Source organism: Ipomoea nil, unplaced genomic scaffold, assembly GCF_001879475.1.
Source record: "Ipomoea nil cultivar Tokyo-kokei standard unplaced genomic scaffold, Asagao_1.1 scaffold1576, whole genome shotgun sequence".
NCBI lineage: Eukaryota > Viridiplantae > Streptophyta > Magnoliopsida > Solanales > Convolvulaceae > Ipomoea > Ipomoea nil.
In genome coordinates, this window is record NW_017618004.1 from 1,596,222 (window position 1) to 1,619,748 (window position 23,527).

General features: G+C 34.8%; 3 protein-coding genes and 1 long non-coding RNA gene across 9 annotated transcripts; 3 read left to right on the plus strand and 1 right to left on the minus strand.

The window, feature by feature from the left end:
• Nucleotides 1–538: 538 nt before the first annotated feature.
• LOC109190810 (probable RNA polymerase II transcription factor B subunit 1-1) lies at nucleotides 539–8,744 on the minus strand. 2 transcript variants are annotated; one of them, XM_019341436.1, is made up of 20 exons: nucleotides 8,267–8,744; nucleotides 7,847–7,928; nucleotides 7,423–7,484; nucleotides 7,250–7,313; nucleotides 7,035–7,176; nucleotides 6,211–6,286; nucleotides 5,976–6,068; nucleotides 5,445–5,489; nucleotides 4,633–4,689; nucleotides 4,354–4,512; nucleotides 4,074–4,139; nucleotides 3,544–3,667; nucleotides 2,898–2,951; nucleotides 2,679–2,788; nucleotides 2,408–2,599; nucleotides 1,998–2,111; nucleotides 1,824–1,901; nucleotides 1,442–1,489; nucleotides 1,159–1,227; nucleotides 539–816 (listed from the first exon to the last, which is right to left on the minus strand). In XM_019341436.1, the coding sequence occupies exons 1-20, from the start codon at nucleotides 8,345–8,347 to the stop codon at nucleotides 730–732; spliced, it is 1,803 nt and encodes a 600-aa protein (XP_019196981.1). In that variant the 5' UTR covers nucleotides 8,348–8,744; the 3' UTR covers nucleotides 539–729. The 2 variants fall into 2 exon arrangements, with proteins under 2 accessions (XP_019196981.1, XP_019196979.1); XM_019341434.1 differs by having other exon boundaries at nucleotides 2,679–2,797.
• On the plus strand, nucleotides 2,050–2,402 carry LOC109190811. Its single transcript, XR_002055796.1, has 2 exons — nucleotides 2,050–2,140; nucleotides 2,268–2,402. It is a non-coding gene; the product is annotated as an uncharacterized LOC109190811 (long non-coding RNA).
• Nucleotides 8,745–9,203: 459 nt separating the features above from the next.
• On the plus strand, nucleotides 9,204–22,556 carry LOC109190607 (DNA damage-inducible protein 1-like). Of its 2 annotated transcripts, XM_019341128.1 has the most exons (16): nucleotides 9,204–9,433; nucleotides 9,529–9,561; nucleotides 9,668–9,798; nucleotides 10,372–10,480; nucleotides 10,841–10,957; nucleotides 11,110–11,175; nucleotides 13,176–13,238; nucleotides 13,415–13,459; nucleotides 13,986–14,047; nucleotides 14,536–14,629; nucleotides 14,788–14,880; nucleotides 14,972–15,041; nucleotides 15,161–15,231; nucleotides 15,374–15,425; nucleotides 16,191–16,216; nucleotides 16,298–16,544. In XM_019341128.1, exons 1-16 carry the CDS (start codon nucleotides 9,368–9,370, stop codon nucleotides 16,424–16,426), a joined length of 1,227 nt encoding a protein of 408 aa, XP_019196673.1. In that variant the 5' UTR covers nucleotides 9,204–9,367; the 3' UTR covers nucleotides 16,427–16,544. The 2 variants fall into 2 exon arrangements, with proteins under 2 accessions (XP_019196673.1, XP_019196674.1); XM_019341129.1 differs by lacking the exons at nucleotides 15,374–15,425; nucleotides 16,191–16,216; nucleotides 16,298–16,544 and adding an exon at nucleotides 22,155–22,556.
• On the plus strand, nucleotides 19,497–22,404 carry LOC109190606 (plant-specific TFIIB-related protein PTF2). 4 transcript variants are annotated; one of them, XR_002055746.1, is made up of 5 exons: nucleotides 19,497–19,593; nucleotides 19,788–21,407; nucleotides 21,553–21,620; nucleotides 21,812–21,892; nucleotides 21,975–22,404. XR_002055746.1 is itself a non-coding variant. In XM_019341127.1 (3 exons), the coding sequence occupies exons 1-2, from the start codon at nucleotides 19,529–19,531 to the stop codon at nucleotides 21,397–21,399; spliced, it is 1,677 nt and encodes a 558-aa protein (XP_019196672.1). In that variant the 5' UTR covers nucleotides 19,497–19,528; the 3' UTR covers nucleotides 21,400–21,407; nucleotides 21,975–22,404. The 4 variants fall into 4 exon arrangements, 1 of the variants encoding a protein (XP_019196672.1); XR_002055745.1 differs by having other exon boundaries at nucleotides 19,788–21,620; XR_002055747.1 differs by having other exon boundaries at nucleotides 19,788–21,620; nucleotides 22,026–22,404.
• Nucleotides 22,557–23,527: the final 971 nt, after the last annotated feature.

Here is a 23,527-nt window from a genome sequence, read left to right on the forward strand (position 1 = left end):
CATAGGCATATGAATTTGGTTGGAAAGAGAAAATTAAAGGAGAAAAGAATTATAATTTTACAAGAAAATAATAAAATGAGAATTTAAATTACATTATTTGATAGGTAGAAATAGAATGATTGAAAATTGAAAGAGAAAAAATGAATCAAAACTAAAATACTCTTATAATAATAATAATAATAATAATAATAAGGGTAAAATAGTAATTCACCATGAAATTACGCGAAGTGTGAAATTGCAATTCCACGGAGTTTAAAAAGAATAAAATTACAATTACATCCAAGACTAAAATTACACTTACATCCAACCAAACACCCCAAGGTCCAAGTAGAATCACATTTCTTGTATCCAATAAATTTAAACAAAATAATTTATAAATGTATAAATTGGTATACTTTTATAAGCATTTGAAGTGTTTGGTAATTAGGTTTTTCTCGTAGCTTCTTTTTTTGAAACGTTATTTTGAGCAGCGTTTTGAGATTGACTAGTCTCAAACTCCCTTTTTACGCAACTATGTATGTGTGCTGGACAGGACTCATTAGTAAAGAGCAGTTCCATAATAAAAATGAAGCAGTTTTTATATTAATTAGAGAATAAATAAGCTCAACAAAATTTTGTAAGATGTACAGTTGTTGTATAGAAGAACCAAACCGTAAACAGAGGGAGGGCCGCTTGCTTGCTTGCTTTGCTTGCTTAAACACTTGAAGTGAGTGACTATAAATATTTTGTCTACAAAAGTCCGTTCAACCTTGCTCCACTTTTTGCAGATCTCTTCTGTAAATCTGCATCATAATGCGCAAAAGCAGCATCTAAGGCCTGAAACCACACCATTCAATGTAACCATTAGCTGATCGAGAATCAGAAAGCTACTTCACATTGCATCAAAAACGTATTTATCTATCTCATGGAGGCTAGGCTAGGCTAGGCTGGGTTTCAAAACCACATAATGACAACATACTGGTCGGACCAATCTATCTTTGTAACATTGTCAAACCTAAATTCAGTTTCATACAGGCTTTAGCTTATTCAGCATTCAATATGTGATAGTGAGAAAACCAACCAAGTTGTTCGGCACAAGGACAAGTTCAAATTTCATTTTTATTATACCAAAAAATATATATTATTCAATCTACAGGTAAAGTGAGTAAAATAGTAGACCTGAAGCATTGGCTGTACAAGAAGGGAAACTTGATGTCTGAAATCTGACTGCACAGATTCCTTGATCTCCTGAACAAGTGTGTAGAACAGTTATGCAGCTACCATGTTGAATTCAAATTTCAAAATTCAAAATTTTATATCCTCCTTCAGAATTCAAACACAAGGACATCCAAATTACTTATTAGTTGATATTTTCCCTCAGCTATCAGAGATGAGAAACCAGCTTTAATTTTCCCCCAATGTATTGATTGTATTTTGAAAACCATGTTCATATTTGAGTTACCTGTAGCTTTTGATATATTTGGGACATTGCATCTTTCAATTTTGTCACCTGTAAATAAAATAAAAAAAAGTGTCAAATAAATTTTACCCAATACAGAGAAAAGAGTTATAGATAAGGTAACAACAGCGAGAATATTTAGATTGAGGTTTTATGCAAAAAAAAAACATGGGAAATATTATAAAAATAAAGCCCAATATTGTCTTATAAATGTCCAGAGACTGCATTATTCAGGTCAATCCAGTGAGAAAAAATTGTTGAATATCAGGTAAAGTTGGTCGAAATACTTTCATATTTCTATGGAAGGTGCTCAAATATGTTGGATAAATAATTGCCAAAAAATGTCATTCATTAGAGAGAGTTCATTGCAAAGCCAACAGATTACCTTGGTATAAAAGTATTTGGTTGTGATTGGATAAGAGGACCAGAAATGCTTCAATAATTCCTGGATAGCTGTCCAGTGCTACAATATAAAATGAGCAGTCTTAGGTAACGTCAATACTACAAAATGAATCAAAAAAGAAAAAAGAAAAAAAAAAACACAAATCAAATGACTAACATGTAGTAGTTCATCCTTGATTGCACTTGGCAACCTATCCAAAACGCTTTCATGAGGGTTTTTTCCAAGATTATATTTGGTACTTGATATGTTCTGAGTCAGTGCATTGAACACCTGTATAATAAAAATAAAAATAGATAAAGGTTCAATTTCTTTCTCACTTTTTATTGATGAAAGAATAAAAGATGTTTGCTCACAAGGATGAAAGAAAAATAACCAAGGATAACATTCCCACTAGACACCAGTTTAAAGAAGGAAAACATAATAAAGATCTTTACTCTTACTTAAGATCATTAAAGACAGATGGCTTTGAACAAATAATAAAGAGTGATTATGCTCTCCTGTAAATTGTAAATTCTCAAATGACATATCACCCCATCCAAAGAAAGCAAAAAGAGACAAGAAGTTACCTTAAAAGCTGCTTCTGGACTGACTATTGGCTCTAGTAATCCTTGTGAATTGATTTCTGTGATAAATTCCTTCAAGGAGCTAAAAGCTTCTTCAGTGCTCACACTATATTTATATTGTCTGTTACCAGCTACCGAATCCCCAAGGGCCTTGAGTGCATTAGCTTGTTGGGAATCAAAGTAATCTCGAGGATCCTAACTCGTAGAAATAAAGTTTAGTCATAACCCATATTGACTTTAGCTAGAATAAATGCATTTTGAACAACAAAATTACCTTGATAGACAGTGGGGCAACTGGGGGTTCTGGAGGTGCCTGAAGATCCTCAATCTCAGCCATTCGAGATGCCCGTATTGAGCGCTCTCTGCCAAAGTTCTCCTCAGATTCTTCACCAACTAATTCAGATCAGAGGATAATTTTTAAATCTGAGTTCCAAGGAAGAAAGTATTTAAAGAAATGTGGCAAGTTAGATTATTGAAGATGCATGAATCTTACCCTCTTTTCGAGTGCCAAGTGCTTCGGCTACAGATTTTGGGTCCCCTAACTCATCTATGAGAAAGGATGCAACATGAATAAGAACATACTGGTGGATTAATTGTCTACACACAAAAAATAATGGAAACAGACATGCTACATTTCAGCTACTCATAGATCCTTCAAATTTGGAAGGTCTCCAAGCCACCACAGAAAAGAGCCTCCTTCAAATTAATCAATTCCATCCCCGCAAAGAAATTTCCAAAACAATTGACAAATATTAAAATGATGCAGGAATTTACAAGTAAATCTAGGAAAAAGTCAGAAGTCACTACAACTAGAATAAAATACAGATGGAATAAAGTAGACCACCCTTTCAAGTTTCAACCAAACTACACAAGTGCGGTAAAACAAACCCCCTCCCCTCAAACCCCAAATGCATGCTCACATGTGCAAATACACATAACGGATACATGGCACACAGTTTTGTTAAACCTACAAATATACAGATAGTATAACTTTTCAAACACTCATAACAAAAAATTTATCTATTATCTACAGTTTATGCATATAAAAAAATTCATATCTGTAAACTTAACATATAATCTTGCCCAACACAAACATTGTAGGCTGCAACTAGTATAAAAATAAATAAATTAACACTAACCTACAACTCTGCCTCGAAGAACCACTGCAGCGTGCTGATTGAGCTCTTGTCCAAAAGATCTTTTGTATGGCTCAAATTGCAAATCTTCAGTCTCTTTAGTATCAGTACGAGGTAGCCCATGATCCTATAATTTCATAAACAACTTACATTGAACTGAAATGCAAAAAAAAAATATATATATAAAAAAAAAATAAAAAATCAAACAATATAAAAAGGTTGGACCCAGCTGCAAGTCCTGACAACAAGGTCTTATGAAGGAAGATTTGTGTAACACTGTAACCTTAGTTAACAGCAATCATTTCCAAGGTTTGAACCCCATGACCTAACAGCCATCTAGAGCAGTTGGTTACCACACCAAGCTCAACCTTGAGTAAAATAAACTAATATATTTGGCAAATTTCATGGGCTTACACAAAAGGGAATGGAGAGAATTGAATTAAAAGATAGAGGGATAATGTAAAAGCACAAAGTCAATTATTTGCAGAAGATTGTACATAATTAAATTATAGAGCAAAGTTCCATGGGCATACTGGCAGATGAATGTAATCATCGCCTTCATCTGCTTCCATGTCCAATGTTGGATCCACTCGTTTAATCTGAAAGAACGAAGGTTGTGGAAAAGTTAATGAAATTTGAAAACCCAAAAAGATAGAACAAGTGTGTGTGTGTGTGTGTGTGTGTGAGAGAGAGAGAGAGAGAGAGAGAGAGGGCATCATATTGGCACATTGCAGCACAAATGAAATATTTCACCATAAAAGAGGTTGACAGAAAAAATATGGAAACTCCTATCATCATTCATCAGTAAAGCACCTTTTTCCTAGCTTCATTTGCCAAGATTTCATCTTGTTTCAGAAAAACAGCAAGTTCCTCATCTTCAGCTGCCTCGGCTGCAGCAGCAGCAAAAGCATTTTTCATGCCTTGGAGATATTCAGCTCTTGAATATTTTGTCCAGAACTCCTTTTCTGTCATCTAGAATGCATGAAACAAAAGCACAGATTGCAATACAATACAAATGAATTAAAAAATAAAATACCATCTTAAGAATGACAGAACTGCTCTAAAGTGGCAATACACTAATGTTCTGTGTACCTTCTTTGGAACAAACTTAAGATATGCCTGACGAACAGTTGGTTTCTCTGCAAAAATCTGAAGAGCATTTAAATTAAAAAGTCAAAATGAAATATAGCAAAAATATACTTACTCTGACAATACATATTCATTAGTATTAACTCTAGTAAGGCTCTTTTACCAGTTAATTTTCTTTTTAAAAAAAAATATTAATGAGCCATCCAGAAAGTTTAAAACTCAGAATTTTGCAAGGATTGAAATAGATTTTTGAACTAGACATTTTAGGAATATTGGGCAAATTTTCAATCAGAGAAGATGATGACACATGAGAATTAAGGACATCTTTTCCATTTAGTTTTTACACATGATACAAGCTAACAACTCGGAAACTAGAAACCAACACTGAATTTAAAACTCAAAATATTGCAAGAATTGCAATAGGAATTTCAAATAGAGTTGAAAGGACTGCATTAGAGATATGTCAATCAGAGAAGATGCAATGACATAATAATTAAGGATACTTTTTCGGTTTAGTTTTTACAAGCAACAAGCTAGAAGCCAATTGTGAATGGATGTGTTAGTGGTAACCCCAACTCTCAGTTGTAGAATCCAAAGTTACCACAGAATTCCCAGCTGCTCATAGTTTTGGTGGTAGAACAGATATATTGATTTAGAGATATGATATATCATGAAGAAACAAATAATCCTTAAAAAATCTTGTTGGACCAAATTTATGACAGTACCTGATAATTCTTATTTTAAGCTTTTTTTTTCTGATAATTAAATGTGTTGTACAGTGTCATGTTTAGAAAAGTAAAAAGGAAACAATATACCTGAAGAATGATCTCAGGTGTCAAGTTAAAGGTAATCCTGTTTGGCTGAATAAACAACAAAGATAAGTAGTGTCACAAACTCTGCATAAGAATATGAAAGGACAGACAAAACAGGTAAGAATAACAAATTTACAGCAAAAGGTAATATATAATTTGGGCTTGTTAACAACAGTATAAGAAAGAAATAGTCAAAATTCAAACAAAACTGTTAAGAGTCTCACATTGATCAAATAAGAGAGAACATATGGGTTTATAAGGTCATGGGTTAGACTAGCTAATTGGTTGGATTCAATCTTTTAATGTGGTTTGGCCTATGTGCATTATAGCCCAATTGAGTGGCCCTAGCCAATCTTAGTTTATAACAAAAACCACCAACAATGGAGTGAAGTGCACCCCGTTCAGCTTAGATGTATGGCATACCAAATAGAAGAAAACCAAAAATTAAGCAAAAGTAACAACACAGTGCACTGAGAGAGAGAAGTTCTTTGGTGTTGGATAAAGAGAGAGGAAATGTGGGAGATGCAACTGTACCTGACCATCAATATTTGGTTTTTTATGCCAAATGTGATTTTTCAAAGCTACCTGTTGCTTTGGCCTCTTAGCATCACCCTGATCTAGTAGCTTCTGCACTCAATTCGAAGATCACATTTTTTAGAACAGATCTTGGCAAATGGTTGTCCTATATATGGCTCAAAGAGCTAATGGACTCATTACTATGAGTCTATGACATATGGTGGGAAACAGAAAAATTATTCCAGTTTCTGACCTTTCTTGCTGCCCAAAATTCGCCCTCTGACAAAATGCCGCCTATAACAAATTGCTTGTGAAGTTTCTGTAATTCACTGCCACTTAAAATTGTTAGTGAGTGAAACCTAATATATCAGATAAAAGTTCACAGATAAACAATCAAGGAAGGTCAAGATTTAACAAGCAGTTCTGACTAGAAACTGAATTTGCCATAAATGGGACACTAAACAAGTGGAGGAAATTATACTCAAAATACATATATATTTCTAATAAAATGGGGATAATGAAAATAAACAAAGAAAATTTTAAAGCTAGAATTTTTATTTTAGGGGACTTCTCAAGGTAAAATCAAGTGCAGAACTAGGCCCAACTTGAGTCTGAGAAAAAAAAAAAAAAAAAAAAAAAAAACTCAACTTGTCTTACAATTCCATTTGCATATTATTATACCTGAAGACCATAAGCCTCGTTATGTTAATATGATTCCACTAAATGTAACTACATGATTTATAGCACAGAATAAGGAATCGTACTTAGATGACAGTACATTTTTTTCTTTGTTTTTTTGGTAGAATCTTAAGATTTACTGTCCTTAAGCTCAGTCTTGAAAGCCTTTGTTTCAGCCTGAAAACAGATCAAATTTTAAAAGGCAGCCATTATACACCCAATTTAATACAATCAGTTTGTCACGACGAAGGAGATACAATAATCTGAGTGACTAACTAAAAGGAGTTAGAAAACGAATCTGACAAGGGTATACTTTGCCACTCATGAAAAGCCATCTAGAAAAGGCCAGACAGACAAATCAGTAACTTTAGACTGTCACCTATAGGAAAATAAATTTACCTATTTTCCTGAAGTAGTTTAATTCGGCGCTCCATTTCAGCTGTACTAAGTTGCTCATCTCTTGGAACAGCAGAACTTTCAGGTGTAGGGGCAGGGGCAGGGGCAGTTTTCCCAGAATCTCCACTAGACGTGATGACTGATGCTGTTCATGAAACAAGAAATGAGTAGTAATATTCTGAATGTTGCCAAAATGAGAACCAACCAAGGTGACTTACCCACAAAGTCTCTGCAAGCATCACGGTCTGAGAAACTGTCGAACTCAAAAATATAGTTTTTACCCTAAAAGTGATACAGAATTCTACTGAATAAGATGTTATTATTATAAAATAAAAATCACTAGACACCGAAAGAGGTGGCACAAATTATTTTTTCAAGCCACATTACTAACCTGATCCTGGGAAAGATTAAGCAAGGCCTGCTTACTGGTACCCTCTTTAGTGAATCTATGGCCTACAATTCAATGAAGGGATGACAGGTTAGTAAGCCTGCTTACTGGTACGGTACCCTCAGAAGCACATTAAGATTTGTTTGACAGCAACACATTCAAACTAGAGAACAAAACAAATATACAAAGAATGGCTACTAGTTTTCTCTTTCACAAGGTCATAGCATGATCAAGAAAAACCAAACCAAATCAGGTATTTATTACCTCAAGAAAAAGGTAAAAGGAGAGAAGTAGCGTAGACAAATAGAAACCTGCTCATTAAGGCAATCATATTGACTAAATTCCATTGCAATAGCATTACTCAGCCCATAGACATGACTGAACATTGCAGTTCACCTTAAGGAAGAAAGAGCTTATGAATAAGCACCTTTAATCAGTCTAAACTCCACGTTAAGCTTGGATGATGATGACTTCGGGTCATTGGCCTTAAACATGAACTTTTCCATGGTCTGCACAAGAGCAGAAAAAGAAAAAGAAAAAAAAAAATAATCAATTACTCTTGATAAAATGCCACATTGGCAAAATCTATTACTCCGTAATACACATTAAAAAAAATCATATTTGTCCAAATCCAGTGAGATTTGTCTTAAAATAAAACATATCATTAGAAAAGAAAGAACCACAATATTTGAGCACTTAATTAGTACACTAAGTATAAAATTCGTTCCACAATTCCTTTTCTTTGTCTGGCTATGTACTTTTTTTTATTCATTATATTGAATCATTATTAGCTTTGCAACAAATTTGGGCCAAACAGAAAACGAATGCAGGTGTAGGAGGAAAGTACCATTTTCAAAACGCCAGGGACGCCAGTGTCCTTGACTGATGACTTGTACTTAGCTCGCTTAATCACCTGCTTATCCGCCATTCTTCAATAATCGGAATGCACTATATGGACTCAAGCACGAATTGCTCAGAATCAACGGAATCAAGCAATTTCGGTACCAAAAACTCAAGTTCACAACAACTGCGGATCAAAAAATCATGAAAACCGAAGATCAGTAGAAGGTTAGGGCAAAACGCAAGGGAATCAGGATTGAGAAGTCCGGACTAGATGAAACCGAGATCTAGGGTTTGTGGGTGAGTGGTGAACAGTGAATAGAAGTTTGTATGAGGGGATGTGGAATTTGAAGAGGAAGAATAATGGTGGAAGCGATTGGGTGATTGCAGACTTGCAGTACAGTAATACCCTCCGCCAGCGGACCAACCATACAAGGCGCCAACTGAGAGAACGCTCACTCAGCCGCCGTTCCTGCTTATTATGTATTCGTAAATTGTAACTGTAATATTTATAATATTTGATTAATTCGGTCAAAGTACCTTATGAAATTTATGTGTGATTTGTTCAATTTAAGTAATTATGTATTTTTATTCTGTTTTCATCAATATAGTAGAATTTAAATAGACAATTTATAGAAAGTAAAATAATAACATAATTACATATAATTAATACTTTTGTGGAGGTCATGTGATCGATCCTCAGTGAAAATATTATTGACTCTTTATGTTTCATTAAGTTGAGAAAGTATGAAATAGAGTCAGTAACATCCAAACAAAAAAAAAATATTAAGTATTATTATATATAATATAATATTTTACTCCGTATTTTATAGTTTTTTTTTTTTGAAAGGCCATATTTTTATAGTATATAAATATAAACATAGTACTTTATAACAATTTTTTTTAAAGAGTAAAAAGAAATAGAAACATACAAAAGAGTGAACACTGCGCTGCAAGTAAACAAGAGTAGTCACTGGTCAGCCCTCCGTCAAACGGAAAAGAATTTCTTTTGCAGTAACAATTTTAGATAAGAAATCATATATGAAGTAGATATCTCCGTATTGAATCTCCTCAAAACAATAGAAAATCAGTCAAAAGACAAAAAGAGATGAAGATCACTATAATGACAGCTGACGAACAAATCATAACCCTCGATGTCGATCGAGATGAAACTGTAATTGACTTCTACTTTCTTTCTTTTTTTTTTTTTTTTCCTTTTAAATCATTTGCCTACTGAGCCCTAAATTTTCTGTTTTGCCATTCTATCAGGTCGAGAACTTGAAAGCATTACTGGAAGTTGAGGTTCGATTAAAAACGATGTTTTATTTTTATTCTTTAAATTTTAAATTTTATGATTGATTATTGAATGATGGTTATGAGTGTTTAAATTTATCTATGGGATGAGCAGACGCAGGTGCCGCTTCAGCAACAGCAGCTGCTATATAATGGGAAGGAGATTAGAAATGCTGAGAAGCTAAGTGGTCTTGGCGTTAGTGATGGAGATTTGGTGATGATGGTGGCAGGAGTGTCTCAATCTAGGTGCCTAGTTTGCAATTTCGCAGTGCATACGGCCTTAGGCTTAGTTTATCTTACTGCCCTGATTGAGAATTATAAAAATCTCTTAGCCCTGTGGTCATTGTGTCTTACCTTTATCCCTCCGGGATGGGCTGCTTACAATTTCATATATTGTTCAGTGTTACATCATTGTTTCTCTTTTTAATGTTAATGATTGATGCTGCTATTTTTACCTATTTGACATAAGTTTATAATTGTACAGATCTGTTGTTCAATACTATCTCTTTGTTTCTCTTTTTGGATAAAGTGGGAATCTTTATGATTGATGCCGCCGCTAGATACATATTTGATATAAGTTTATCATTGTACAGCTATTTAATTGTTGGTGGATGCTTTCTTCTTTCCATAATTGTCATATTTTGAGACTCAGTGTCAATTTAAGGACTATAGGTCTTTATGCAATTGCTTTTTACTAGCATAGCCCATAGTTTGACTTAGTTTCTTCATCATAACTCTCTTTTTTCTTGACCTTCTACATTGCAAGTATATATCTGTACTTTCACTTGCATTGTGCTGACAATAATTAGTACATCACAGTGCATCTACCAGTGCAATGGGCTTCAATCCAGATGGTTCTGCTGTGAACCCTTCAGCCTTCCAGCAGCATTTACGGAATGATTCCAATTTGATGGCTAAACTGTTCCAGGTGGAATAAATTGGATTTTTCTTTACGAAACTCTTCTGTACAGCAAACTGATTTAATAGATGTAGAACTTATGTCTTTTGGAAGTGGCACCCCTCTTTTTTTTGAACTATTGTGTTGTTGATTCTATTGCTGCTTCCATGTCTCCTTCAATCATCTTAATGTTAATGAAGGTGGGCAGAATTTGAAATGTGAAAACCAAGTGGTAGCAGTGCTTGATGTCATGTAGTGGACTTTTGTGGGAATAACGGGCTATATGGACAGCTTGAGACTTAATGACTTCATTACTTTGTGCCTCTAAGTAAAATGGGTAGGATATGATATGCTGAAACTAATATACTATACATTATGTTACAACCCCAGAGTGATCCTGAGCTAGCACAAATTGTTCTTGGGAATGATCTCAACAAACTACAAGAAATTCTGCGTCTACGTCATAAACAGAGAGCAGAACTCCTTCGCAGGAAAGATGAGGAGATGGTAGATACATCTTGTATTGATATTCCTTCTTACTGTCTTGATTTTATATTTTATGAAGTTATATATTTGCATCATTATTACCCCAGTATCTAATTCTTGGTAGGTCTCCCAAGTTAAAATGCATTACCTGACTATGTAGTTTTGTTATCCAGGCACTACTTTATGCAGATCCATTTGATGTAGAGGCACAAAAGAAAATTGAAGAAGCAATCCGGCAGGTCAGTGCTGCTTCTTTGCCTCTTCTTTCTCATGTGTTTTGGCATCTATTATGCCTTTTATTTACATCCTCCTCATTTGGTACGAGTGTTTCAATAGCAAAATAGAAAATTGCAAAATTCTGTTTTATATCTCCTTGCCGAGGAAACTTACTTGTCATTTGCTATATCATAATTCATAAAGACATACTGGTCAATAGTGCCTAACCTTTCTAAATATATAAGTTGATTTTATCTAGAATAGACTGAAAATTAATGTTGGTTGTTCTTTTAAATGAGTCATTTTTTCCTACAAGCTTCTTTCTGGTAATGTTATTAAGTATTGCAGATGTAACACCCGGTCTTTAGTTTATTGGCTCATAACCCGTTAGTCCTTGATTGTTGGTTTATTGACTAATATCTATAATAAGAAGCAAACTCATTCTTATTGTTTTCTTAGAAAGAGTGGCATTTTCTTTACTCTTAGTCCAATCGTAACATGCAAGTAGATGCACAAAATCAAATAATAACTAGTCATTCAAATACAATTAATGCAAAGAGAAATCAAGTGAAGAGAGGATGGGGTAGGACTTGTGTGACTATCTAGCGTCTGCTTCCTATGCTAGAATGCTAGTCATTTCTATTGGTTGTGAGAGACTACACTCAGGCAATCGTGGCCACACCCATGATCTACTGATATTCTAATAGGCTAGTAAGCCTACTTTAAAGATACTAAGCAAATTAGTACTAAGCATAGAAGAAATCTAAAGATCCACCCTAAATTTCTACCCACTCCCGTGGGCACATAAACCTAGCGCTAATCAATTGGTCTCCATGTGATATTTTACCAATGTGTGTGTCAAGTGTGTTCTATTCATGCTCAACTTCCATCGAAACAAATACACAATACAACAAATAGATGCATACAACTTGGTCAATGCCATACACCTTAAGAAAATAATCATAGCATTCATTAATAATTCAATAGTTCAAGCACATTGATAGATAATCTACACAAATCTTACACCCAAAAGGGTTTAGCTACTCATTGTTTGCAAAAATATCAAAATATAAATTATAAATCTAAGTCGCAATAAAAAAAAAAAAAAAGTAAGAACAAGGGAAGAGAAAACTCAAGCCTCATAGCTTGAGATCCTAGTACTTATCCTTGAATCTTGGAGTTCTTGAGCGTGCCTTGCCCTCCAATGGTGGAAAACCCCGTTCAACATGCACTCTCTCTAAGATTTTGGTGTTGCAGGGTTGTGGAGTAATGTTCTAGGGCTTTTGGATAAGAGAACTAAATATAGTGGGGCAAAAATAAGGGCTAAAATGTAATTTTTGAACAACTGAAAAATTGTAGATCTGCAGGTTCTTGCCACATCAAGCAAATGCCTCTACTTTTCAAAACATTCTGCCTCCTCTTGCCATGGCAAGAAGAGGCAATGAGCTGTTCCAACTACTCTAGGTGCACCTCTGAGTCTCTGACCTCCGAGTTATTTTTTTACCTCTGTAACTTCTAATTAGACTTTGTAATCTTCATAGGAGTTGTAACCTTTTGAGTTTTCTTTCTAATACTGCAACAATCACTCCAATTGGACATTTCTGTAGTGAGATATGATCAAAATAACGAGCGGAGGTCATCCTGAATGTAAATTATCTTTGGTTTTTGGCTCTGGACTTGCTCTTAAGGTTTCTTACATTAACTTTTCATTCAGGATAGCCCTAAAGTATCAAAACCATTCAAACCATTTATTGGACCAATGGACCCTCAATAACATAAAATGCAAAGAATTAATTCAATCTAGCACAAAATATACTAGGAACAAGTAAAAATTAAATTCTAAAAAGTGCTAAAGTGTGTGCATTAGAGATCTATATATACAAAGCACCATTTTCCAACCTTGCATCATGCAGGAACTTTGGCAGTTCCCACCTTTGCCTCATAATTTGGATTTACAGGTAGAATAACTTGTGTTCCAAGATTACCCATATTAATTCTCATGTTTATTCCTTGCATCTTGCAGAAAAGTATTGATGAGAACTGGGAAGCTGCCATAGAGCACAATCCTGAAGCTTTTGCAAGGGTGGTATGTGAAACTGAATGATTGCTTCTTAAATGAATGTATAACTTGGCTGCTAGTTACTTCTATTGTTGTTGTTGTTGTTGTTATTATTATTATTATTATTATTATTATTATTATTATTATTATTATTATTATTATTATTATTATATTATATTATTATTATTTTTTGTTTCTTTCAGGTCATGTTATATGTTGACATGGAAGTCAATAGTGTCCCTTTAAAGGTATGGAAAGAGGCTTTGCTTGCTTCAGTACTTAGATTAACACACTTGTTTTTACTATGAAAACCACATGCGTAATCTAATGAGAAGCATATCTTGTCTTTCTAGAGCAGTGAGAATCTTTTTCATTTTTGTTTTTTGTTTTTGTTTTTGTTTTTGTTTTTTTTTTGTTTTGTTCTGTTTTTTTTTTTTTTGAAAACTTTGTTTTTGTTTTTAATTTCACTTCCGAATACAAAGCAAATCCTTGTTGGACTGAGTTAGGAATAATAGTCAACTTAGCAAGCAGTTTGAGTGTCTGGACAAAAAATATGATTTAAAACTGCCTCCTTTTCTTCATTTATTGTTTTGTTTTCTGTATTCAGTTATTACTGAATTTGACTTTACTCCTTAAGTTAAGTTCACTTTGATACTGCTATGTGTATTTGTGGGTGTGTGCTTGTTCAAACACTTATTTGAGTTCCCCAGAGCTTAAGCATCATTTAGTAGTTGATTCAATTGAGATGTATTTTTCTTTTTCTCTTTGCTTCAGGCCTTTGTGGATAGTGGAGCTCAATCAACAATTATATCAAAAAGCTGTGCTGAACGATGTGGGTATGGTGCAATTTTATTCCTCTCAATGACTTATCCATTCCCATGAAAATGATATAACTTTTTTACTACCAAGCATAATAAACCATGTGATGTCGCTTGTAGAGAAGAGTGAGTCTGAAAGAACTGTGTCTCCTGTGACCATTGTGTGCAGTAGTTCTAATTGGTGTGAATATTTTATGCTCATGTAGAACTTAAGTATTGTAAGGTTTTGTGAAATTTCCAAGACTAATAAACTCACAGGAAATTTCATTTCATTTTTTTTTACTAGTTCTGGACTTGTTCTTTCCTCTATGGCCTTTGATGAAAGTAGCTTTCTGAAGAGATGGTGTGCTTACGTTTTACTATATTATTGCAATTACAAGAAAATGGATACCTATCTAAAAACTTTGGAGTATATGTTACTTCAATTGAAGTGAGAATGAGGATCTGATCTTATTGAATGCTACTTCTTGCATTTTAATTTAATTATAGTTTGTGTTCTCTTTCAGATTGTTAAGACTCTTGGATACACGCTATAGGGGTATTGCCCGCGGTGTTGGTCAATCTGAGATACTTGGTCGAATTCATGTGGCTCCAATCAAGGTTTGTAACACTTCTGAAATTATCTTATTGCAAGAATGATGTGAAGAATATTTAGTAATCCTTTTAGTTATTTCTGGAAGTGCATAATCATGAGAAAGTATGTTATGAAGAGTTATTTAGGCACGGGGTAAGTTGTCTTTTTGAATGAACTCTGGCAGATTGGGTCGGTATTTTACCCTTGTTCCTTTCTGGTTCTGGATTCCCCAAATATGGAATTTCTCTTTGGGCTTGATATGCTTCGTAAACATCAGGTAACTACCGTTCTTTCCACTTGGTGTTAACATATTTATTCGTTTCCGATTCACATGTTATTAAGACATAATTACTCAAACCTCATTGCAGTGTATGATTGATCTGAAGGAAAATGTCCTTAGAGTTGGTGGAGGAGAAGTCGCCGTACCATTTCTACATGGTTTATTATGTTCCCCGTCACTTTTCCTTTACTTCTTCAGCAACAACAGCACAGAAATTAAAATTGCTTTGGCTTTTCAGCGACTGAAATAAAAGTATATCATGTTTTTGACGTTTCAGAGAAGGACATTCCATCTCGGTTGCTGGATGAAGAGAGGCATGCCAAGGAGGCTTCTGTTTCTGATGCACAAGTACACATAATCCACTCACTCTCTCTCTCTCTCTCTCTCTCTCTCTCTCTCTCTCTCTCTCTCTCTTCGTTTTTCTCTGAATGAGTTTGAGTAATTGAGATTCTGCCTGTTGAACTGATTTTGGCTGTTTTATAATGTCAAGGAAACGCTTGGATCTAAAGGGAAGAGTAATACCCCAACCGGAGGTCCTTCTGGTTAGTGTTTTAGGTTATCTTCCAAATTTTGTGACTCTGTAATGTGATTTCTGTCTTTGTAGACATTTCCTGAATTAAAGAAAATTTTACACTTATTTTAGCATGGCATAACGAATAACTGGTATACTGTGAACCCGTGGTGCACCAAGCTTAAAGTCACTGATGAATATTATTCGTAAATGAGATGACGATTTACATCAAAGGCAATGAACATTTAAACTGCAAATATTTACTGTGATGGCAATGAACACTAGTAATGTACATTTGCTTAGGGGATACACTGAGCCTGGTATGCTCGCTGTTGTGATAGAATTTGTGCATAACAATTGATTATGGTTAAGAATCTACATTGAAAAAATATGAGAGAACATATGGGTTTATAAGGCCATGTGTTAGATTAGCTAATTGATTGGATTCAGTCTTTCTTTTAGTGTGGTTTGGCCCATGTGCATTATAGCCCAGGCTGCCCAACTGAGTTACTTTGGTCCAATCTTAGATTCTAGCATGGTATCAGAGCCTATTCGGATTGAATTCAGTCTTTTAATGTGGTTTGGCCTATGATTGAATTCAGTCTTTTAGTGTGGTTTGGCCTATGTGCATTATAGCCCAGTTGAGTGATTTTGACCCAACCGTAGTTTGTAACAGTTACATTCTAGAGAGATTCCCTGTTTTAATATTTTATCAGATTCAGAGATTCCTTAACTACGTTTTCGTTGGTTTTAATGAGTGGCAACTGACACTCGATTCTTCTGTATTGGCATGCAGGACGTTCGAGTCAGAGTCTATCCGAGGTAATAATATGTAGTGGAGTTTTGTATTCATAGCTTTACGATGATGTGGATATTCATTACAACATGTGATTATTTGAGCAGGGAACTAATTTTGAAGCGAAAGTTACCAAGCTTGTCGAGCTGGGGTTTGGAAGGGCAGCAGTCATACAGGCTTTGAAGTTTTTTGATGGCAATGAAGAGCAAGCAGCTGCCTATCTTTTTGGTGGTTGACGGGATTCTTGTACACCAGTCGCTTGTTTGATCAAAGGGTCGAAAGAACTTTTGACGGTGTGACCCTTCATGAAGCAGGCCGGGAAGCGTGAGTGGAAAAAGGAGATCGTTTTTGCTTGCTTTTTTTTTTTTTTTTTTTTTTTTTTTTTTTTTTTTTTTTATGCTGTGGTTTATTCTTTCTATGGATCATGTTATTGCAGCAGTTAAAAGATTTACAGATTCGAATATCTTTCCGGCTTGTGTGTGTGGTTGTAAATGTCCTTTTCTCCCGGTGGAGCTAGTCCTTTTTTTTTTTCCCACACCCCAGCCCGACAGAGCATCTGAGAAATGTAAATCATGGTAACTCAATTGAACATAAATCACAGAGGGGGTCCTCCACACCCCAGCCTAACAGAGCATCTGGGGGGATGTAACTCATGGTAACTCAACTGAACATGAATCACAGAGGGGGTTCTCCACACTCCAGCCCAACAGAGCATCTGGGAGTAAGGGTGAGCATCGGTCGGTTTTTGGTTAATAACTGAAATAATTGAAAAATCAAATGGCCTTCACATAATCGATCGAAATAACCGACGGATATTTCATAACTGAATCGATCGAAAATTGAAAATTTTGATCGGTTTCGGTCGATTATTTTTAACCGAACTTAATTACCTAACGAGCTGAAATTTCTTTAAAAATTTAGTCTAAATTTAAAATTTTAAACACTAAAAACACATTACTAGCTAGATGGATGGATCTATCTTTCTATTCATATATTACTAAAAAAATGGATATTTATAGTAAAGTAGCCTAGCAAGAAGCCCCAGATCCTTTATTTGGCCGGGAAAGACTGCTTTTGACCCAGGAAGCGAAGGGAATGAACTCGGCTGCTTCTCCTCCACACTTCTTTTTCTCCGTGCCCATTCCGCATGCGCTTCGCGCGCCATTGGCGCTTTCGCTTTGCTCTCCTCTTATTCTTCATTGGACGGTTCGGATGGACTTCGCCGTTCTTGGACCGATGGATAAGAGAACTGAGCTGGCCTAAAAAGCGCTTGAGCGCTCTACGTACGATGTAGACTCTATCAGATACATATCTATTTATTTCTGAAACAATCAATCACCTAAGAATTTCAAAATCAAATGCCCAAAATTCCAATGTCCACACTCCAAAGTCCAAACACAATCTAAAACTTAAAGTACAAAATAGAAGATAAACTGTAAATTTTAAACAGAATATAATTAACAAATTAAATTTGCATACTGCATAGATATATGTTTTGTAGGTAAACAGGTCTAACAGAATATAATATATATGTTTAGATACATGCATACTACATATGTTTTAAACAAAATATAATACTGTATGTTTAGATAGACGCATACTGCATACATATATGATATATGTTTTGTAATATAATTTAATATTTTATATTTTAAATTTATAGTGTAAATTAGTATTGGGCTAGTAGATAACAGAAAAGTAATGGGCTAAGTCAAAATGTGTGGGCTTCTTCCTTGATTTTTCGGTCGGTTTTCTTATTTTTGGTCCAAAACCGATAACCGACCGAAAAACCGAAATGACCGAAAATTTTTAAAGGTAATAACCGATAACTGAACCGATCGAAAATTTCGGTCGGTCGATCGGTTCGGTTATCGGACATCGATTTTTTCGGTCGGTCTTCATTTTTTGCTCACCCCTATCTGGGAGGATGTAAATCATGGTAACTCAACTGAAAGGTCCCTATGTTTCCTTACGAAAATACAGAGGACAAACGCAAGTCTCACTCGCGTTTTGCATATATATATATATTATCATGCAAATGAGTCTTGCATTTTCTGTATTTAACGCGAAAAAAATTAATAATTTCACAAAAGTGACAAATTGCATTTGATTACTAACTTGGTGATTTTTTTCATTGTTGAATGAGAGGTCTTGTAAATGTCAATTTGGTTACAATTAGTATAATACTAAGCTAACATCCACATATATTGGTATACACACACACAAATAATATATGTATTATATACACACATATGATTTAAAATTCATAGATATTTAATTAAAGTATAATATACAATTAAATTAATTGTTATATAATACTCCGTAATATATAATAAAATACTCCGTAATAATTAAAAGATAGGAAAAAAGATATAAATAATATAATAGATATAGGTAACAATGATTGTGTTATTAAATAGTAACGGAATTATAACATAATGATCAATTTGTCTAATAAAAATACAATAGAAAGGATTTTGTCAAATAAAATAAAATATAAAATATTTAAAGTAAAATATGTATACCTTTATTAACATAAATCAAGCACATAACCTAAACCACACATGATCACATATGGTCATGTTTGATAACATAATTAGCTTATTAATCAATTTTGACTTGTTTAACAATTATTAGATGTTTGACTTGATTAAATAGTCAATATGAATATTTGGTTAACCAGCTCTTTATAACAACTTATTGCTCCAAAACGTTAAAATTTAAAAAGTTGTTCAAAACAACTTTTTCGATTTAACTTTTTTTTTTTTAAATAAAATAAATTATATCTTTAAATATCATTTTGCATGTAATCATATATCAACTAACTGTTAATTTACCAAATATCTTTATATAATCAGTTAATGCTATCAACTACCCAAATCAACTAAACCTAGTCCGCTATTAAGTATTTGCCAAACACCTCGTTATATATATAAACGGGAAATTATATCGTGCACCAGGCCATAACGACGTTGTTTTGTACTTTTTTTTTTTTTGAAATTCTGTTTTCCGTGTCTGCTGTTCATTTCTTAAAAAAAATTCTAATGCCTCAAATGTACATAATTGTATAATAAAATATACATAATTGTATAACAAAATACATATACTTTTTTTTGAAAGGATAATACACCTAATCTAACAATTAAGGAACTTGTGATCCAATTGTACCAAGTTACTCTCCTAAGTGAGAGGTGATGAGTTTGAACCTACTTAACAAAACGACATTATTTTGTACGATATAACGGTATATAAACAGGCCAGGTTTGCAAATCTTGGGTTTTTTCCTTTTTCCTTTTTTGTGAAAGGAAAAAAAGAAAGAAAGCACGGAGTGGAGATATATGAGGTGTTTTCCGGCGAGGGTTATGAACCAGAAACTCGCAAAAACCTGGGAAAGCACGGAGAGGTAACGTTGGAGGGGATTTTCGATTGCATCCATGAAAACCCCAGCTCATATATCACTCATAAACTTTCTAGCGTGAAGTTTCGCTTTATCATTTTTTTGTTGATTCATTGCCTTAATCCTTTCTTAGATATTCAACCCTTTTTTCTTAAATTATTTTTGCTAGGAATTAGAGAACTTCTATTACATAATTTCAGAATATCTGATCAGAATATGGAGGGTTCTCGTGTCTGCAAGAGTTGTGGTGCTAGAGGGAAAGCTATTGTCACGGACCATGACACCGGCAATTCGGTTTGCACATCTTGCGGCGTTGTTCAGGATTTTGACAATTTCCAGGCTCATATTGGGGGCATTAATGGTCCGGTTGGTACATATGTTCGTGTTGGAACTGTGGGCAATGGAAGCCTTTATAGTTATAAAGAGACTAAGATTTATGAAGCACAGAAGGTGATTGATGATTTGATGTATAAGTTAGGGTTTTCAGCGACAAAATCAAGTGAGGTTAAACATATGATTGAGAAAATCACTGAAGGTGAATATGGTCAAGGGAGATGGTTTTCTGTGCTTGTTGGTGCATGCTCTTACATTGTCATGAGGAAGGATTTGAAAGCGTTGTCCATGGAGGAAGTGGGAAATTTAGTTGGGTGTGATGTTTACGAAATGGGTCGAATGATCAAACGGGTTGTGGATTTTCTTGATTTGAGGTTGCCAGAGTTTGATATTGTGAGCTCGTTTGAACAGGCAGTTAGAAGCTGTCCAAGTTTTAGGGAGGTTTCGGAGGATATGATCTCGAGGATGTTGAAGCAAGGGGTGTTTTTGGTGCAGTGCTTGGTGAACTGGTTTGTGACAACGGGAAGGAGGCCAATGCCAGTGGTTGCAGCAGTGTTGGTTTTTGTTGCAGAGCTAAATCAAATTGCCATTAAGATGGGAGATGTGGCAAGCGAGTTACATTTGGCCCTCAAAACTTGTAAATTGAGATATAAAGAGCTTTTGGAGAGACTCGTAAAGGTTGCCCAATCCTTGCCTTGGGGTAAGGATGTTAACACAAAGAATATAATGCGGAATGCACCATCTGTTATTCAGTATATGGAGTTGAAGTCAATGTCGAACCTCGTTGACAAGGAAAATGGTTCTGAATGTGTTGTTTATGATACAAATTTCTTGGTTGGTGACTGCCTGAGCAAGGAAAATTTATATGGCTACGATGTTTATGGCACTGAAAATGATTCGCAATATTTCAAAGGTGAAAACTCCCAAGCTTTGCACACCGAAGCTCCAGAAAGATTACACCTTTCTCACGAGTCCTTGTCAGTGATTTATTTAGAATTGAAGAATGAGGCGTCTATAGCCAAGGAAAGTACCGAGAATGGATACACCAGAACAGGGAAAGGGAGAGAATATGACATACTTAGTTTTACCGACTGGTGGAAGGGTGAATCGGAACTAAGCAGAAAGCTTTTTCTGAAGCAAATATTGGAGAAAGATACGGGGTTAAATGCTACACCTCCTTCATTCGATAGAGGTCGCTTGGCATATGAAAGGCGAAGAGAGAAGATATATGCTGCTAAGCTGCGCATTCAGAGGACTATGCATCCTTCAGCTGCTGCTAATGACGATGATAAAAATGATCTTTCTGTTTTAGATATTGGTAAAAATAGGAAGAAAAGAAAGAGGAAAATGCATTTCGATATTGATTGGGAAGATTTCATTATTGAAACCCTTCTCCTTCATCGGGTCAGAGAAGAAGAGATTGAGAAGGGGCATTATACTGCATTGCTGGGTCTGCATGTTTTCAATGGTGGAAGTTGAACATTCATGTAAATGCATTAAGTACCAAATATTTTCAATCTTTCTTGTGTGAAATTATACAATAGCCCACAGTTTTGTTACAAGGAGTGAGAAATATGAATTTGAATCCTAATTTGCGGTTCTCTTTGCTACTTATTTTTCAAGTATATACAGTGTGGTGCTGCCAGCTTGCTTGGAACATTCTTCTTGCCACAGATTACACTAATTTTTAATGTGTACAGGTACAAAATCAAAGTGCTTTATTATTATAGTTTTAAAAAAAAAAACATTTTAAGTGATACCCATTCATAAATATACTTGATCATTTGTTAGATTATATGCCCATTTTTGTTACTTTCTAATAGACTTTTGAATGATATTCCCTCTCCCTTTTAGTCCCAAAATAATTGAAACTTGTGCTCTTTTTGAATAGCTAATGGTGATTTGCTGAACTGTGAATTCTTGCAAATGAAGGGCCATTTGCCTCTCAGACATCCATTGTTAAACTGTTATGGTAGGTTCTGTTGTTTGGAATTTGAATTCTATTTTTAAATACATATTCTTACTATTTTATGTTTATTGTCATTTTGGTGAAGAGGGAAACTTTAAAGCTTATTCGTTGGTACATTCTTGGATAAAACCTGAAGGTTGAAGGTCAACCACATATTGGAAAGCATTTTGTACCCAATGGTGGACCCAGTTTTGGCTGGACAACAGATTTTCCTCGATGAACTTGTTGTGTTGTTGAACCGATTTGGCTGTTTTATAATGTTAGGGAAACGGTTGGTTCTAAAGGGAAGAGTAATATCCCAACCGAATTTTGAAGCAAAAGTGAGCAAGCTTGTCGAGCTGGGGTTGGGAAGGGCAGCAGTCATACAGGCTTTGAAGTTTTTCGAGCAGGTGCCTATCTTTTTGGTGGTTGACGGGCAACTTTATTCTTGTACACCAGTCGCTTGTTTGATCAAAGGGTCGAAAGAACTTTTTTCCGGTGTGACCCTTCATGAAGCAGGCCGGGAAGCGTGAGTGGAATAACGAGAAATAATTACCATTTTTTGCTTTTTTATGCTGTTGTTTATTCTTTCTCTGGATCATGTTATTGCAGAAGTTATAAGATTTACAGATTTGGATATCTTTCCTAATGTTTTTTTAAGATGGGGGTTGATGTTGAAAGCTTGAAATGAACGGACCAGATTTTATGCAAGAAACTGTTGATTATGCTGCTAGTCTTTTTCTTTTTGAGGAATGAGAATCCAGAAAGATAGATGCTAATAATATTCCTTCTCCAAGAACCTATTGAAAGGTCCCTATATATACATATATATATCTATTACTCAGTATCCTTGAGAAATACCAGGTTTTGCAGACAATGTTTTCTTCTCAGCTGGAATTGTTCCATGATTGGGCACTGAAACAGCCTATTTAGAACTCCACAAAGGTAAGGAATTTCTGCCCATAATACTATGATGTTTCACCCCCACAATCTCAAGGTCTTCTAGATGCCAGTTCAATCCGTAACTTGTTTAAGCGGCTAAACGGGAGGTCTCTTAAATGCTGATTTGACTACGAACTCAAATGTCAATTTAGTTAAAAACGAGTCTCCTAGATGTTAGTTCGGCTACTAACTTCGTGACTTACTTCATTGTTAAACGGGAGGTCTCTTAAATGCTTATTTGACTATGTAATCAGATGTCGATTTGACCATTTGATTTAGTAACTCGTTTAAGTGGTTAAACGAGAGGTCTCTTAGATGTTAGTGCATCAATCAACTTGATGGCTTTCTTTATTCAACTGGCTAAACAAGAGTTGTTCGAGAGATTAAAGTTTAGTGGTGTGAAGTGATGACTCATGCACACAATCAAATCTTGAATTTAGTGTAAAAAAAATGCTCATAACAGGAGATTTTGATGATGAGATAGTTTCTAGAAGTGGCTTTTTGCACCTTCAAAATACAATGAAGTTCTTTGTCCTCTTGATGTTGATTGCCCATCCAACAATTGCATTATTTTCCAAACTCCTGTTCAATCACATTTATTAAGTCACCTTCTCTCATTTCATAGCAGTGCCATTTGTCACTAACATACATACCCCCTTCACAAAAATCTTCCAACAAAGCATTTCATCTTCTTCCCACAATCAGTCCAAGTACATA